Source organism: Dromiciops gliroides, chromosome X (assembly GCF_019393635.1).
Source record: "Dromiciops gliroides isolate mDroGli1 chromosome X, mDroGli1.pri, whole genome shotgun sequence".
Taxonomy (NCBI): Eukaryota; Metazoa; Chordata; class Mammalia; order Microbiotheria; family Microbiotheriidae; genus Dromiciops; species Dromiciops gliroides.
The window spans coordinates 69,287,822-69,304,805 of record NC_057867.1 but is presented as its reverse complement, the minus strand read 5'-3'; the positions used below and the strand labels follow the sequence as shown (position 1 = coordinate 69,304,805).

The 16,984-nt window shown below is 48.1% G+C and overlaps 1 protein-coding gene across 1 annotated transcript; it reads right to left on the bottom strand.

The window, feature by feature from the left end:
- Positions 1–4,443: 4,443 nt before the first annotated feature.
- Positions 4,444–12,009, bottom strand: LOC122734079 (TLR adapter interacting with SLC15A4 on the lysosome-like). Its single transcript, XM_043974766.1, has 2 exons — positions 11,374–12,009; positions 4,444–6,913 (listed from the first exon to the last, which is right to left on the bottom strand). The coding sequence occupies exon 2, from the start codon at positions 6,868–6,870 to the stop codon at positions 5,956–5,958; it is 915 nt and encodes a 304-aa protein (XP_043830701.1). The 5' UTR covers positions 6,871–6,913; positions 11,374–12,009; the 3' UTR covers positions 4,444–5,955.
- Between the last annotated feature and the right edge of the window lie 4,975 nt (positions 12,010–16,984).

Below are 16,984 nucleotides of genomic sequence, written 5' to 3'. Positions count from 1 at the left end.
CAAAGGTCCCAGAACCTGCTAGGCTAAGTGGAGGCCCAGGCCACTCTGATGATCTCTCCAATTCTGATCTGCTAGATCTCAGAAGAGCAGATGTCCCAGGGGGACTCCCCACTTCCCCTTCCTCCTCTGTCCTGGTTTATTCCCAGGATATTATGAAAAGACCCAGAGGATGGCTTTCAATGTGCACATCAGAGGGATGGGTCCTCTATGAAGGAGCTATGAGTAGAAAACGACAAGGCTTGGTGGTCAAGCTCTGTTGTTGTTTGTCCTTTGTTCTCAAAGAGGACCATGACAGATATCATGATTTTCAGTGAATTGGATTTAAGTGAGGGACGGCTGTGCAAGGTCACCAGCCTCACTCTCTCCTCCAGAGCCATCTGGGTCCGGTGGCAAGATATATATCAGGACGACTTGAGATGGCCCTGGATGTTTGGGGCATTGGGGGTTAAGTGATCTGCCCAGGGTCACACAGCTAGAAGTGTCACGTGTCTGAGGCCAGATTTGAACCCAGGTCCTCCTGACTCCAGGGCCAGTGCTCTATCCACTGTGCCACCTAGCTGCCCCTACGACTCTGTATTGCTGAAGGGAATGGCCATAGCCATGTCACAATAGAGTCACTGATTCATGAGAGTATTTGGGTACGTTTCAATCCATATTTATTAAATTCCTGATTATTATTATCCATAATAATAATAATAATAATAATAATAATAATAAAAGCAGCTATGTACCAGGTGACTGTCGGATGCTAGGAATACACAGGCAAAGCAGATTAGTCTTTGCCCTCAGAGCTTACAGCCTTCTGGGATATAGGCTACAATATGTACCAAGGAAGCACATACAAAGTAAACACAAAGAATTCCAAAGTCATTTCAAGAAGGAAGGAAGGAAGGAAACAAGCATTTGTTAAGCACCAACTGTATACCAGACACTGTGCTAAGTGCTTTACAACAGCCCTGAGAGGTAAGTACTATGGGAATCCTCATTTTACAGATGAGGAAATCGAGGCTGAGAGGTTAGGTGACTTGCCCAGGATCACACACTAAGCATTGGCAGCCAAATCTGAACAAAGGTCTTCCTGACTCCAGGTCCAGTCAACCATCTGTCTGCTGCACCACCTGCTGCCTCTATAGGAAAGTGTCAAGAAGTGAGGAGGAAGAGGGGAAATTACCAGGTGGCCAGTTTCACTCGACCCTCTAAGAGCATGCCCAGTGAAACAGCTCATTTTGCATGTCAGTGAGCACGCACTGCTACCTGACCTTACTTTGCATTTTCATTTAAGAAATTCTATGGATTGGAGTTCAGTGGGTTGCTTTGAAATTGAAACCTAGCTTTGAGTTATTTCCCTTTTGGTTACTCCATTTCCCCCTAATCTCAACAATGAGCAGTTTATATTAGTCCAGTGGTTATTAAACAGCAGTAGAAACAGAAGTCACTAATCCAGACATAAGGATTGTTTCAGGTCCCATGTTAACGTCAGTTTGAAAATGTGACCTCTCTAGGTTTCACTGTGTTTTTATTCATGTCCTGTATTTCCCAATGCCATTTTAATGTGGTTGAGACCATAACTGGGAGTGTTGCTGTCCCACTGACTTCATGGATAACTTCGGTGGCCCTCTCCAGCTGTGGGGCTGGAGGGCAGGGAGCCTTTCTGCTCTATGGACATGGGAGAGGAGGGTGGTGACCCCTCCAAGGCAGGCCACACTGGGCCTGATCTTAGGCGGGCCTGCTCCCTTTTCCCCACCTTCTATGCTAAGACTCCTGGTGACACTCCTCCTCAGCGGGTCACAAACCATCTTTCCTGTTTGGAGGCACCAACCTGATAGCTCGCCTGGCTCCCAGCCTCTGCAAAAGCATATGGGGCTGGGGGGGGGGGTGCAGCTAAGTGACACTTAACTAGCTGTGGGACCCTTGGTAAGTCACTTAATCCTCATTGCCCTGCAAAAACAAAAACAAAAAACGAAAGCATATGGGGCTCCTTACTGATCATGGGTTGAGTGATGGAAAGGGAACCATGTAGGCCAGGCAAGGAAACAATCCAGGATGGAAAACAGAATCATCTGTGACAACACATGTTGTCCCCAATGCAAAACCCAGAGACATATTCATGTCATTCAAGTCCTGAAGTCTGCAGAAGTGACCCATCACGACTGGAAATGACACCAGGCTCACCATCTTCCCTCCATTCGGTATTACGTTACCTGTGCCACTTGCAGCATGACTCAGTGCTGGGCTTGGAGGCCTGTGAGATCCAAGGCAAGTTGCTTCACTTCTCCAAACCTGTTTTCTCACCTGGAAAATGGAAACAGTAACAGCACCTGCCTCACAAGGTTGAAGTGAGGACTAGATGAAATCATGTACCTCTAAGGCTAGGGAAATCTCAACCTTTCAGGACTCAACTCAAGGGTGATCTATACTAGGCTTATCCTCCTCCCCTCTCCCCATCCCAGCTGTTAATGTCTCCCACGCCACACTCAGAAATTACCTTGGATTCATCTTGCAGTTTCTCTGGCTATATGCAGTCCCTCCTCCTACTCTCCCAATGGAAACTCCCTGAGGACAGGCACCGGGTTTTGTTTTTGGTTTGGTCTTTCTATTCCCTTACTTATCCCCAGGAGAGTGCTTGGAAAAGAAGAGATGCTTGATAAATGTTTGAGTGAATGGCTTATTTCTATTATTATTAAGCGAGAACAAAGGGATGATTAGGTGAGTTTACCACTGGAAGGCAACCTAAATTACATTTTTTTTTGTGGGGCAATGGGGGTTAAGTGACTTGCCCAGGGTCACACAGCTAGCAAGTGTCAAGTGTCTGAGGTCGGATTTGAACTCAGGTACTCCTGAATCCAGGGCCGGTGCTTTATCCACGGCACCATCTAGCTGCCCCTCTAAATTACATTTTTAATTAGAGAGTAGGTTAAAAGTAGGTAGTGTCTTGTTCAACTCTTAGTATGCTCCTCGTTATTTATGACAATCACTTGTTCTCACAAGTTCAGTGTTAGTCTAAATATTGTGTCAGAAAAACTGTCCACACTAGTGATATTGGCTGATTATTCTTTATTTACATCAACAAAGTTGATACATTTGAAGCATTAATTAATTTTGCCATTGTGGTGACCTTTCCATTAAAAACAAATAAACTTAAAAAAGAAATAGAAAAACGAATCTTTGCTTGTCAGTATTTTCAATTCACTCAGTCAGTTTTTCCAAAATCTTGACCCCTGGGATTCTTCTAGGAGTGCCCAAAGAGTCCAAGTCTACCAACAGTTGGATGAGGTATTGCTGCGCCATTCTCACTTGCCAAGACACAGCACAAGCAGAACTCCTATGACATAAATCAAAAGTGCTTTAAAAACATGTCATCTTTTTAGTCTTTGCAGCCCTGCTTTAGGGTAACTGCTATTATCCTGTTTTACAGAGGAGTAGACTAAGGCAGAGACCCCAAGTAAGTGGCAATGGTTCCATAGTTCATTAAGGAAACTCTTGTCCTCTTCAATATCCCTTCACCAGCTTGTCCATGCCGGAGGTGAGTAACAACGTGTGCTGAGCAACCTTTCCAACTTCATGACCTTCAATGACGTGAACAGAAAGCCTGGCAAAAGTAAGCTTGTGGGCCAGTGAGATGAGAGGAGGGCTGTGGCTTTGTTTGCAAGTCAACATAGGTATCTTGCTCTTTCAGCAATATTTTACTACCTGGATTTCATAATCTCATAAAGCTCTATTCAAGGCCAGCAACTAGCAATCTCCTACCAGAAGACCAGAGGACAACCCAAAAAGCTACCGTATAATCTTATAGGCAAGACTGTGGATCCCACTCTGGAGAAAGGCCACCAAGGAGCCTCCTCTGTCCTATAGCGGTAAACAATCAACCCACTTTCTCTGTATTCATCTCCCTTCAATGTCCCAGGAGAAAGAGTGCTGCACTTGGAGTCAAGTTATCTGGCTATGAGACTTAGCTCTGCCTTTCCACCATGGTGTGACTTTGACCAAGTCACTTACCCTCTCTGGGCTCATTTTCCTTTTTTATAAAATGAAACAGTTATATGAGCTGGTCTCTGAGGTCCCTTATGGCTCTAACGTTCTATGAATCACATCAATGAAAAAATACTGCCAATGGCTATCTCAAAACATTGCAAAAGCATCAAGTTTCAACACCAAGTACACTGTTACATGCAGCTCCCTTTTCCTCTCCATGTTGCTGGAGCCCAAGACAAGCACTGGCTTTGGAGTCAAAAGACCTGGTTCAAATCTCAGATCTGCTAAGTGTTAGCTGTATGATCTTGGACAAATGAACTCCCTTCTTTGGACCTCGGTTTCTTCATCTATAAGAGGACTGGAGTGAAACTGATGCTCTGTAAGTCCCATTCCAACTTTAGGTCCTATGATTTGAGGAACTGTGACACCCAAGTCCTCTTCCAATGCCTCACTAAGGACATGAAGGTATGTTAGCATGGCCAAGTCCTATCTGGCTGGGGAACCTGGAGGACAAGCTGGTGAGGAACCACTATTGGTCATCTGTGGACCTCTACTGTTGGAGGCCCAGCTTCACCAAATTCCAAAAGTCCTTGGGGGCATTCACAGGCTAATGTTTCAATCACTGTGGCTAAGACCTAAATCAGAGAGGGGCAAAACCCTAACTTAGTGAACAGCCTGCTGGTGAAGCTTCTGGTCTGTGAAGTTCTGCTCCCCTCAGTAGCCCACTCTCAAGAGTAAATGTTGTCCCATCCCTTGGCATCCTTCAGTGCAGAACTGCTAAGCGGATGTGCTGACCCTGGCTCTGCCTCTGGCTGTCTGAGCTGCCCAGGCTCCCCTTATTGCAGTAGCAAACAAAGCTGCCAATGGGAAGGCAGAGGCAAGGGGGAAGTATGGGAGTAAATGAAGCAGGCATCCTTTGAAACAAAAAACAATTGAGCATCTCAAAGTTACTTCTATCACACTATCATCATTTAAAGGGGGGGTTCAACCCATATAGCTATCCTGTAGCTATCCTGTAGTACTGGCAGAGTCCCAGCTCTGTTTCCTTGAAAAGTTACCTCGGGCAAGTCACTTAAACTCTCTTAGGCCTTACTTTCCTCATGTGTAAAACAAGGTTAATGGTACTTGCTCTCCAGACCCAGGACCAGGAACTAAGAGTTTGAAGGGACCTTCAAGGCTATCAAATTCAAACTTTTATTTTACATAGAAGGAAACTGATGCCCAAAGAGAGACAGCAATTTCACAGAATTACAGACTCATAGGATCTCAGAGTTGGAAGGGGATCCAATGACCATCCAATCCAATTCATACCAGACAAAGACTCCCCTTTGTAACATACCCTAGTGGTGAACAAGAGGCCTTGAGTCTCTGCCATGTGAAAATCAGTTAAAGGAAATAGGAATGTTTAGTTTGGAGAAGACAAGACTGTGGGGAAAACATGATTGCTACCTTCAAGTATTCAAAGAACTGTTATTAAGAAAAGAGATCTGACTTGTTCAGTTTGGCCCCAGAATGCAAAACGAGAAACATCAAGCACAAAGTGCAAAGGGGTAAATCCAGGTGTGATGGAATGAAAGGTTTCCATAATTGCAATGGGCTGCCTCTAGAAGTAGGAGGTTCTTCTCTCCCAAGAGAGCTTCACAAAGATGCTAGATGACCCTTTGTTGGGTATGGTACAGTAAGGATTATGGGTTTTTTGCTTATGGTTTGTACTACACCCTTCAAAGGTCCTTTTTGGCTTCACGATTCTGCAATTTGGCATTCCTGTCACAATGGTAGTAGGCAATGGTAGTGCCACGATTGGAAAGTGAGTCCAAAAAAGCTGAATTCAGCACCTTTCCACTGCACCAGGGTTGATGTGACCCTTTGAGCTCTCCAGAAACATCTCCCCACATGCAACAATGTCTCCTCCCCCATCGTTGAATTAAAACAGCTACTGGGGCAGTCAATGTTCTGCCCCAGCAGCAGCCCAAAGGGTATCGTCTACACCTTTGGCAACTTCTCCCACTTTGTCTGACTGGAGATCTGAAGGTTGGGAGTGCTGAGCTCCGAGCTGTTTCCCTTGGAAGCATAGTACAGGCTGCGCAAGGCCATAGACTGTAAGATGGCCTCTCGAGCTCGGGACACCTCAATGTTTTGTTCTTGTGAGATCTGAAGGCTGATGTGATTCAAGTTGTCCATCAGTAGATTGGAAGCCACAAGGCTGGTCACAGAGCGGCATCGGGTCAAGTTCTCTTCGAAAACTTGCTTGTAGAGCTCATCCACCTTCTTTTCCACATAGCTATTAAGCACTGAGTTGGAGAGGGGCTGCTCATGGAAAAGGATGCTTCTTTCTCGGACCTCATCCCCAGGCAGGAATTTGTATGCCACAGGGGGCGGCCTGCTGGGGATGGGAGAATGGCCCAGTGGGATGTCCTCTGAGAGAAGCAGAGGCCCAGTGAAAGTCTCATCATGGACATGGTCCATGAAACAACCAGAATCATAAGCATGCCCCACACGATTCCCCCCAATATGGAGGTCAGGATAATTCTGGCAGATGCTGCTGCAGGACCATGAGCGATACAGATCCAGCTCATTTTCTTCCAGCGGGGCTCTCTGGGGGATCTGCCAAGCTGCAGATGCATTACCCTGGAGGGCTGCACCCTGCTGACCCGGCACAGCCGCCCCATCTGCCGATCGCTGCAAGCATGTGTCTTGACCGTGCTCTGGGCAGCTTGCAGGCCAACCTCTGTCCAGCCTTTTCGTTTCAGTGGAGGGAAGCTTAACATCTTCACTCTCCAGGAGATGGTTTGTCCAAGTTTCCTTTTCCTCCTTGGGGTTCTGCTTACATGTGTGTGCTTGGTGTGGCTTAGTGTGTTCTTGGTACAGAAGGCCAGGTAGGAAGGCTTCTGCAAGCATTTTGTCCCAGTAAGCCTGCTAACCAGCAGAGTGCAGTATAACCCTGAAAATGAAGAGTTCACATAAGACCGCTGAGAAAACAGTTGGGGTAGGGATCCTATAGACCACTGGGCTGCAGATTTTTTTTGACTGGGTACCCCATCAGTAAAAAAAAAAAAATGATCGTGTGTCCCCCCCATTAAATACCTATTTTCTTATCTATAAGTCACACACACACACACACACACACACACACACACACACACTACTGGCCATTTGTGGACTATCTTCTCCCACGCTGCCCCTACTCCAGCCATCATCCTCATCTCCTCCCCAACTATAACCTTGGAATCTGCCCTCTCGCTGCCCCTGCTCTGAGAGGTAAGTTATCCCTTCCTTTGCCCAGGTCTCCACCCCACGTGCCCTTCATCTCCATCCCACACCCCACCCCTTCCCAGCTGCCTTTGATACGATGCCTTCCAGCCCTAGAATGTAAGCAGGGATCGTCAGCTTGCTCTCTGATATCTGTACTCCTTGGGCTCAGCACAGTACCTGCCACATAGTGCTTAATAAATGCGCATCTCTGTATTCAGCTATGGACATTAACAAACTTCTACAAAACTAGCAAGTGAAACAATGTGAGATCAAACCTTGATTAAGTTACTAATAAACTGCTCCTATGTGTGCCAAGAGCTGTGCTGCTAATATAAGCACTAAGGATTCCTCCTCTCAAAAAGCTTCCATTCTAAAAGGGCAGACAACAAGGACAGATCAAAGCAAGTAACCAGATTGAACCAAGAGACATAAAAAGGAGTGAAACCCAAGGCAGTTTTGTGAGAGCAGCAAAGATTTCACGCAGAAGGTGGTGCTTGAGTTCCATCTTCTAAGGGGAAGGGGAGGAGAGAACACATCCCAGGGATGGGGGATGGGCACGGTACCAACATGGAGAGGGGAGATGAACTGAGAGATGGCCAGTTGGGTCCAGGATGGCAGAGTGTGGGAGAGGAAGTAACACAGAAACACTGGGAAGATAGGTCGGGGCCAGGTTGGGGAGAGATTCGGAAGCTAAACAGAGGAGTTTGGCTTGGTTTTGGTTATTCTACAGGCCATGGGGATCCACTAGAGTTGGCTGAGTAGGGCAGTTACATGATTAGATCTGTACTTAAGGAAGATCATTTGGCATCAATGTAGAAAATGGACTGGAGCGGGGAGAGGCTGGAGGAAGAGAGACCAAGCAGAAGGCTACTGCAGCAATCTAGGTGAGAGGAGATGGGGTAGCCATGGGAGTAGAAAGAAATGGTCAGATGGGAGAGACATGAAGGTAGCAACAGCAAGATCTGGCAACTGATCAGATGCATAGAGCAAAGCAGAGGGAAGAACTGAGGAAGAAGTCAAGGCTGTGGAGCCAGGTGAGTAGGTGGACAGTGGTGCCTTTGACAGAAATAGGGAAGGAGGAACAATTTGAGGGGAAATGTGATGGGTTTGGTTTTAGATATCTTGAGTCCAACATGTCCGTGGGAGATCTGGTTGCAAGTGCCCAATAAGCAAGTGATGATGTGGAACTAAAAAAGCTCACTGGAGAGACTGGGGCTAAATATGGATATCTGGAAGTCATCCACATAGACAGTAAGAGTTAAAGTCCTGGGGTCCGATGAGGTCACCAAGACAGCACAGAGGGAGAGGAGAAGAGGGCCCAGGCCAGGACCTTGGAGAACAGCCCCCGTTAAGGGCCAGGATTGGAGATGACAAGTCAACAAAGGAGACTGAGAACAAGTGGTTAGACACATGGCAGGTAAAGCAGGAGAGAAGTGTCAGGAAACCCCAGAACAGCAGAGCATCCAGGAGAAGGGTGTAAGTAATGCCAGATTTGGCAGATGGGCCGATACAGACAAAGACTGGGAAAAACTCATCAGACTGGATCATTAAGAGATCACTGACAACTTTGGAGACTACAGTTTAAGTCGAGTGATGAGGTTAAAAGCCAGACTACAAAGGGTTGGGGAGTTGGAGAGGAGAGGAGGTGGAGGCAGGTCAACAACATTTACAAGAAGTATGTCTAATGATAGCAGGAAAGATCCAGGGGATTGTTGAGGGAATGAAAGGGTCTAATGAAAGACAAGAGAATCGTGTTGGAAGGCAGCAGAAAGCAAGCAGTTGACAGGGAGAGGATGACCATTTGAGGTAGGGGGGTAGAAGCAAAGGGGCAGTATGCTGGTAAATTGGCAGGATGTAAGATTAAGTGAGATGTAGAGGAGGTGGCCTTGGCCACAAGAACTACTCTGTCTTTGTCCAAAACTGGAGGGAAGGAGGAGAGAATGAGAGAAGGAGGAGTTCCATTTTTTTTCAGTAAAAAAAGAGTCCAGGTCCTCTGCTGAGAAAGGCAGAGGGAGGAGGAAGAGGTATGAGGGGCTTCAAGAGTAAAGAGGAGGTTTGGAATAGCTTCTGCTGGGGTGAGATAGGGAATCAATTAGGGATGAATAAAAGAACTGCCCTGCTTCAGTGAGGGCCCAGCTCCACTTGGAAAGTCAGTTATGGTGGTGAGATTTCCTCAAGCTTTGTTCAGTGTCTCCTGAGTAGGAATGAAGGAGGCAGATGGTGATGAAATACTATCTGATTCCAGGGTTTAACAGGAAGTCACTGGAATTTATTGAGTAAGGAAGTGACATGTTCAGACCTGTGCTGTAGCTGTGGGGAAGGGGGATTAGAGGGGGAAAGGCCTGAAACTGGAAGGCCAAAGAGAAGGCTATTTCGAGAGTCTAGGAAAGGGCCGATGAGGGGTGGCACTAAGGTTGTGGTTGTGTTGAGAGAAGGGGACGTACACAAGAGACATTGGAGAGGTAGAAGAGATGGGAATTGGGGATCACCAGAGTGAGGACATGGCTGACTGGGAAGTGTGGAAGCTGGAAGAATGATGGCAAGTTGGGAAGAGACGTTATCACTGGTGGGAAAGGCCATGGAATGAGTTTACTCAAGATCACACCCCAGGGATGCCATCTCACTGTTCCTGGCTCACTTCACTCTCTCCCAAAACGAAAGGGTGGAGGGAGGGCCCTTATTCCATTCACTGGTGCTCAGGGCACCTAGCCAAGCCAGGAGGTGATCTGGGAGCCAAGATGTGGAAACAGAGGGATGAGCGGGTCGATTTTGTCTGGATCTGGTTGGGTTAAAGACCCACCCCCCCCCCAGGGGCCAATACTACCTGTGCGGCCCCAGTGGGCCAGGGTGGGAGGCGATGGAGTGGCATAGTGAGGATGAGTGAAGGGATTGTCACTAATGCCATCCCAGCTCTGCTCCTCTGGAGACCACTGCTAGACAAGTATTTTTATGGACAGAGAATTGAAAGCTGGTTCAGACATTACTTGCCCTTTCCCAGTCAATCTCCCATCTCTTTGCCTTTGCACAGGCTGTCCCCCGTCCCAGGAACACACTCTCTTGGCTCACTGTCACTCACTTCCTTCGAGGCTCAGGTCAAGTGCCAATTCCTGTACACAAGGTCCTTCTTCAAGTCCCTCACACCCTGATCCCAACCTGCTTTTCCAGGCTTAGTATACATCATTACCTTTCACCACGCCTTATAAGGTACCTTCTTGTTCCTCCCATTTCTCCCCTCCGTGCTTTTGCAGGGCCTGTCCATCATGCCTGGAATGCTCTCCTCCCTCCTTACCTCCACTTCATAGAATCTCTGATGGCTTTGAAGACTCAACTCAGGTGCCACCTCCCACATCACCTAACCACATCAGCTTCTGGTGCCTCCACAGCCCTTGTCTGCCATTTATCTGCATCCTGTATATAATTATATGTGCACTCTGTCTTCCCCAATCAAAAACAAGTCCCTTGAAGGTGGGGACTGTTTCATGTCTGTTATATAGTGGCATTTTTTAAAAATGCTTGTTGACCGAATGGATAAAATAAGAACCCCATTAAAATATAAGACTATAAAATCATTAAAATAAACTCCATCACTTTTATATGTTTTCCCACATATAAATGTCCTGAAGACAGTACCAGCACCGAGGTGTCCCAGTTCAGGAGGTTTCCACCACAGCATAGGGACTGACCCTGTGGTTCCACTGGCATGGGGTATATGAAAGTGGGCACTGCCACTCTGACACTGTCTCTCAACTTATCCTAGGGAGTTGCTTAGAGCACTGAGTGCTTAAGTGATCTGTCCAGGGTCCCCCAGCCAGCAGGGGTGATAGGCAGGCCCAGAACCCCATCTTCATAGACAGCTCTCTCTCAACACTGCCTGGGCCCCCTACCACCCAACAAAGACAACATGGCCTCCAGGGAAGTGGAAGTTCCTAACTTGTTGGCCCGTCAGGCTAGCGGGGGGGGGGGGGGGGGGGGGGGGGGGGTATTTCATCGTCCCTAAGCCTAGAGAGCTGCTAGGCTTTGGGATGTTCCCCATTCCCTCTCCAAGGTGGCCGCTCCTCCGTGGGCCGTCCCATCCGTCGGGGGACCCTGAGCATCCCCTGGCATCCCTCCAGGAGGGCTGGCACAGGACGGATTTCCCGCAGCACATACCTGTTCCCTCCCTTTCCTCTCCTCTCGGCTCCGCTCCCAGGCTGCGATCTCTAAGCGTTCCGGGGTACCCTCCCGGGGACAGGGCCGGAGGACTGAGGCTGGCCAGGCTCCGGGGTGCCCAGCACACAGAGCGCCGCTCGAGGACTGGCCGCCTTTTCTTGAGCGCTGCCAGGGACGGCCCTGACCCCGAGCTCTTCCCCTTTGCGGGCCAGCCCAGTGGGGGACGTGCGTGGGCCGGTCACAAGGGCATCGAAAGAGGATGTGGGACGCGCCGCCCGACGGCCCAAGGCCCGGGGCTTTCCCGGGAAGGGAGCGAATGCCCCCCTCGGGGGGCTCGCTTCCGGCGTCTCCAGCGCCGCCCCGGGAGGCCCGCCCAGGCCCCCGACCCTTCGGCCCCCCGCTGCGTCCCTTTACTCGGCCTTATTTTTCCTCACGGGGCGCTGAGGAGAGGGGAGGGGGGAGGGGAGGTATAGATAAGAGAGCGAAGGGCACAACAGGCAAGGCCCCAAGGCGGCCCTGGGCTTTTAACAAGGCAGGAAACTGAGGCACGGACAGCTAGGGGACTTGCCCAAGATCCTAAGGCCCCTGAGAGCCACGGGGAAGGGGGAGGCGGAAGGAGCGTGGATTGTCGCGCTCTTCAACTTTCCCAACATCTCATTGGCTCCCGTGACCTTGGCCGAGCTGCCCGGAACAAGGTGGGGGGGGGGGTGTTTGGAGCAGGGAGCGTGTGCGCATGCGCGGACAACGGGAGCGAGCGGGGGCGGAGTTGAGGGGGGAGGGATGGGTGGGTAGCGCCCATCCCATCCTGGACCTGCCCGGCCGGCCCACCCCCGGCTAAACTGCTGTTCAAATAGCCAGCTTTGTGATTATTACCCCGCCCTATCTCCAGCTCTCTACTTCCTTCTCCTTTGTACTCCTTTTTACTAAGGAGAGAAGGGCAGCTAGATGGCGCAATGGACAGAGCACTGGCCCTTCAGTCGGGACCCGAGTTCAAATGTGGCCTCGGACATTTGACACTACTAGCTGTGTGACCCTGGGGCCAATCACTTCACCCCAAATTGCCTCAAACATCCAGGGCCAGCTCCAGTTGTCCTGATGTATATCTTACCACTGGACCCAGATGGCTCTGGAGGAGAGAGTGAGGCTGGTGACCTTGCACAGCCCTCCTTCCCTTAAATCCAGTTCACTGCAAGTCATGACATCACCCTGATGTCGCGGTCCTCTTCCAGAAAGAAGGACAAACAACACCTAGGGAGAGAACAAGCAAACCAAGGCTTCAGAGGACCTGGATTCGAATCCTGTCAGCCATCTTTGTGACCTTGTTCAAGTCACTCATCCTCTCTGGGTCTCAGTTTCCTCCTCTGTAAAATGAGTTAGACTAGATGACCCTTCCAGCTCTAGATCTATGATCTATGTTCTCTGAGGTGCTTTCTAGGTCCCTAGAGCCTAAGGACCCTGGATCATCCCTGCAGTTGCCACCTTATGGAGAGAAAGAGGTGGGGGTTGGGGGGAATCTAGTTCAACCCTCAGATAGTACCAAGGAGGAAACTGAGGTCCCTAGGAGGAGAATTGACGTGACCAAGGTCGCACTGCTAGCAAACAGCAGGGCTGGGAGTCGAACCCATACATTTTACTCTATTTGAAACCCTGAGTCACGTTAAACCTACTAACGTGACTGAGCCTTTCTTTTTTTCTCAAGCCAGGGCTTGGCCGCTTCATTGCCTGGTGGCTGAGACTGATGGATGGTCAGGTCTGAAAATGGGAAAGGAGAGGGGGAGGGGAGAAGAGGAACCTAGGGAGTGGAGAGGGGAAAGAAGAGAACAGGAGACTAGAGAAAGGAGAGATGGGGAGGGAGGAGAGGGGATGAGGAGGAGGAAGAGGAGGGAAGAAAAGAGGCAGGAGCAAGGTGGTACAGCCCACTGCTTCAGATTATTAACCCAGAGAACGCCAGCCCTCTGTCATCTATAGATATTGAGAATTGAAAACAGAACCCCATTGTCCCCTGTTGACCAATCAAGGGTGCCTTGACTGGTTTCCCTTAGCAACAGAAGTGGGTGAGGGAGAGTGCCCTGTTGCTTTCAGGTCTCCACCAGTGAAGTAGTGGCTCCCAAGCTACCCCTCAGACATTACAATGAACATCTCTAGCTCTTTATTAAAGTCTATTACACCAATCGGGCCCCATCCTTAGAGAAAAGTATGACAAGAGGAAAAAAGAAGAAATGAGAGGAGGAAGCAGGTTGTTAGCCCTCCCCGCTTTATCTGTAAAATGGGAAACCCCAATATTTGCACTGCTGAGTTCCCAGGGTCATGGGAAAACATTCATTCCACATAACTCCAGAGAAGTGGCTAGTCCTCCTTCATTTTGCTGCCCTTTCCTCAGTTTACCCTGTAGCTTCTAAACGTGTTTCATTGGGGGGGGGTAAACAGACCCCTAGGCCAGTATTCTAGACACAGTCACTTTCCCAGAAGCCCAATCACTTTCAGGTCATCCCTAATGGAAATGGGAGGAACAGGGAGGCAGATAATGTGAAGAAACTTTGACGCCAGAGCTGCCTCCTAAGAAGCAGGTGTATTTGGCCAAAAGAAACCATTTATCAGCCAAATAAATGAATGGATGAATGGATGGATGCAGACTCAGGTAGAAGTAAGGACTAGGATCTTCTCTATCTAGCACCCACATGCCTTTTCCTTAGTCTCCTCCAGCCTGGCAGAAAGGGCTAGACTACAAGTCTGGGACCTAAGCCCAGCAATTAGCTTTATTTGCCAAAGCTGAGTAATGATACCGGATGTTCAAAAGGCCTGCTTTTAGTTAGTTCACCAGCCCTCATGAGCTGGGGTTTTGTTTATTTTTAAAAGCTTTTATGGTAGCATATACTTTTCATATGCGAAAGGCAGTGAGTGTGGAATCTGAAGACCTGAGTGTGAATCACAGCCACAGCACTTACTGTCTATGTGACCTTGGTCAAGTCACTGATATGCCTCAGTTTCTTCCACCACAAAATAAAGGGATGGATTAGATTGGAGGTATCAAACAATCAGCCTCCACATTTCTGTTGCAAAACTCCCCACTGTTCCTGGAACTGGAATAAAATGTAATTGGGAAATATTAAATATAATAAATCAAATACAATAGAATGTAGATAATGTTAATATGTGGTTTTCTAAGTCATGTGGCCCTAGGGATCTTTTTTTTTAAATGTGGGGCAATGAGGGTTAAGTGACTCGCCCAAGGTCACACAGCCAGTAAGTATTAAGTGTCTGAGGTCGTATTTGAACCCAGGTCCTCCTGAATGCAAGGTCAGTGCTATATCCACTTCACCACCTAGCTGGCCCCCCTCCCCAGGGATCTTTATGTACAGTTTAGTGGCCCTGTTTTTATAGGAGTCTGACACTACTGAATTAGATGACCTCTAAAGTCCCTTCCAGCCCAGCCAAACTTCTGACCCAGCCTGCACTCCCTGAGGTATCCTTTCCTTTCCCACAGTACAGGTCAGCATTGTAGACCTTCTGAGGAGAGAAGTCCTGGTCTGTAACATTTCTGCCCAGCCCAGCCCAGCATCACTGTCCTCCTGCCTGGAGTCCCTGCTTCCCCAAGCAGAACTTGATCATTAGATATTCATTTGGGAATAGAAATTAATCTTTAAAAGAAAATGCTTTGGGATGATGAAATCAAGCATGGAATGGAAGGGGTGGGGGTGGGTAGATACAATCACCCAGAAGACATCTCTGCAGTCCTTGATTAGTTCCTCATTGAAGTCAGTACAAATAATTGTGGCGGAACACACCCGAAAGAAGACACCAGAGTTAGCAATTTCAGAAAATTCTCAGCTCTCCCCATTGAAATCCATAGGCCTTTCGAAGTATGAATGGGTTAAGTAGGATTTTCGTTTTATCCTTCCCATAAGTTAAAGCCAGCCATAAGGAAAAAGCCGGACAATGATTCCAGCGCAAAAATAGCATCAAACCAGAAAGTATGTGAAAGAAGAGGGAATTTGGGGGCTGAGTTCCCAGAGGCCCTCAGTTTGAGACACAGCTCTCTTCAACCTGCCTAATCTCAGCCAAAGGTAATAATAATCCCTAGCATTTATCTAGTGCTTTAAAGTCAGCAAAGTGCTATACATGTTGGGGTCTCATTTGATCCTCACAACACCCTTATGAAGTACTTGTGCCCCTCTTCCAGATAAGGAAACTGAGCCTGAGTGATGTTAAGTGACATATATGAGAGTCACACAACCAGGAAGTACATGAGGCAGATCTGAATTCAAGACTTTCTAGCATAGTCACAAACTCTCCAAGCCTCACTTTTCACATCTGTTAAAGGGGTATGTATATCAATACCGGTACCACCTGCCTATTTTAACAATGCTCTTTAAACTTTGAGGCATTAAGGAAATAAGCCATTTCCCTAGAACCCTAGCACCTCAGAAATGGAAGGGGTCTCAGAGGCTCTCAGCAGTCATGCTTCATTCACCTGCAGTCTTTGCAAGTTGCTCAGGGAACTTGAACTGGGAAATCCCCCAACTTCCTCTTAAAGGGACTGTTTACAACCTCCTTCCCATGCAATGTTTTTACTGAGGCTACTGGGAAGGGGGGCAACATGAAAGCTCTTCCACTCTGCACCTTGGCTCTCTGTCTTTCCAGGTGAAGCAAAGATAATCTGCTTTTTAGACAGCAGCCACATGAAATATGAGTTCACAGACATATCAATCAATGGGAAAAAATCCTTCCAGAAACGAGGACAAAGACTGGCAACCCCAAGGCTCAGCACCCCCCCCCAGATATTCAACAAAAATGACTAGTGCAGGATAAGAATAAAGCCAGATGTGCTGTTATTTCTTTGGCTTTTGTGAGATCATAGATAGGTGGGGGACATACGGAATTCCTCGGGTCTTGAGGACCAAGATCAGGGCTCCCCATCTTATAGAGAGGCGTAGTTACTGCCCTAGGTGACAGCTGCTCCCCACCCCAAACCCTCCCAATGCTTCCATGTGGTATGGGGATGTCCTGCCAGGGACACAATCCCTTGTGAGTCCGATCAAGCTGCAAAGGCTGTGTGTGTGTGTGTGTGTGTGTGTGTGTGTGTGTGTGTGTGTGTGTGTGTGTGTGTGTGTGTGTGTGTGTGTGCATGTATTTGAGGAATCCAGCTGCCCAGCAAAGACCAGCCGAGATAATTCGAGGAAGGCGATGATGAAGGTGATGAAAGCTTAGGTCACCGTAGTCCAGGAAACAAAGGCTATTTGGCACTCCAATATGTGGTGTACTCCATGCCCCTTAGCGGGTTGTTTTTATTTTTTAATTTTGTTTTAGATCTTTTATGTGGAAGCCATTTGGGAGGAGGAAAGGCAGGAAGCTTGGGAGGGACAAGTAAGAGACCTGCAAAAAAAATCCAAGCTCTTTATGTTGCAAAAGCTCTTTCATTGTGGTTTTTTGTTTTGTTTTGGTTTTTTGGCGGTAAGTTCAGAAATAGGAGCCAGTGACATATGTACTCCAGGGAAACTCCCAGATAAGCAAGAGGACAAGATTTTGTGAACACTTAGGTAGCAGGCTTCAGTTGAAGGAATGCCGCCTCGCTGACTATTATCAGCATTAACACAACATTTCTATTTTAATT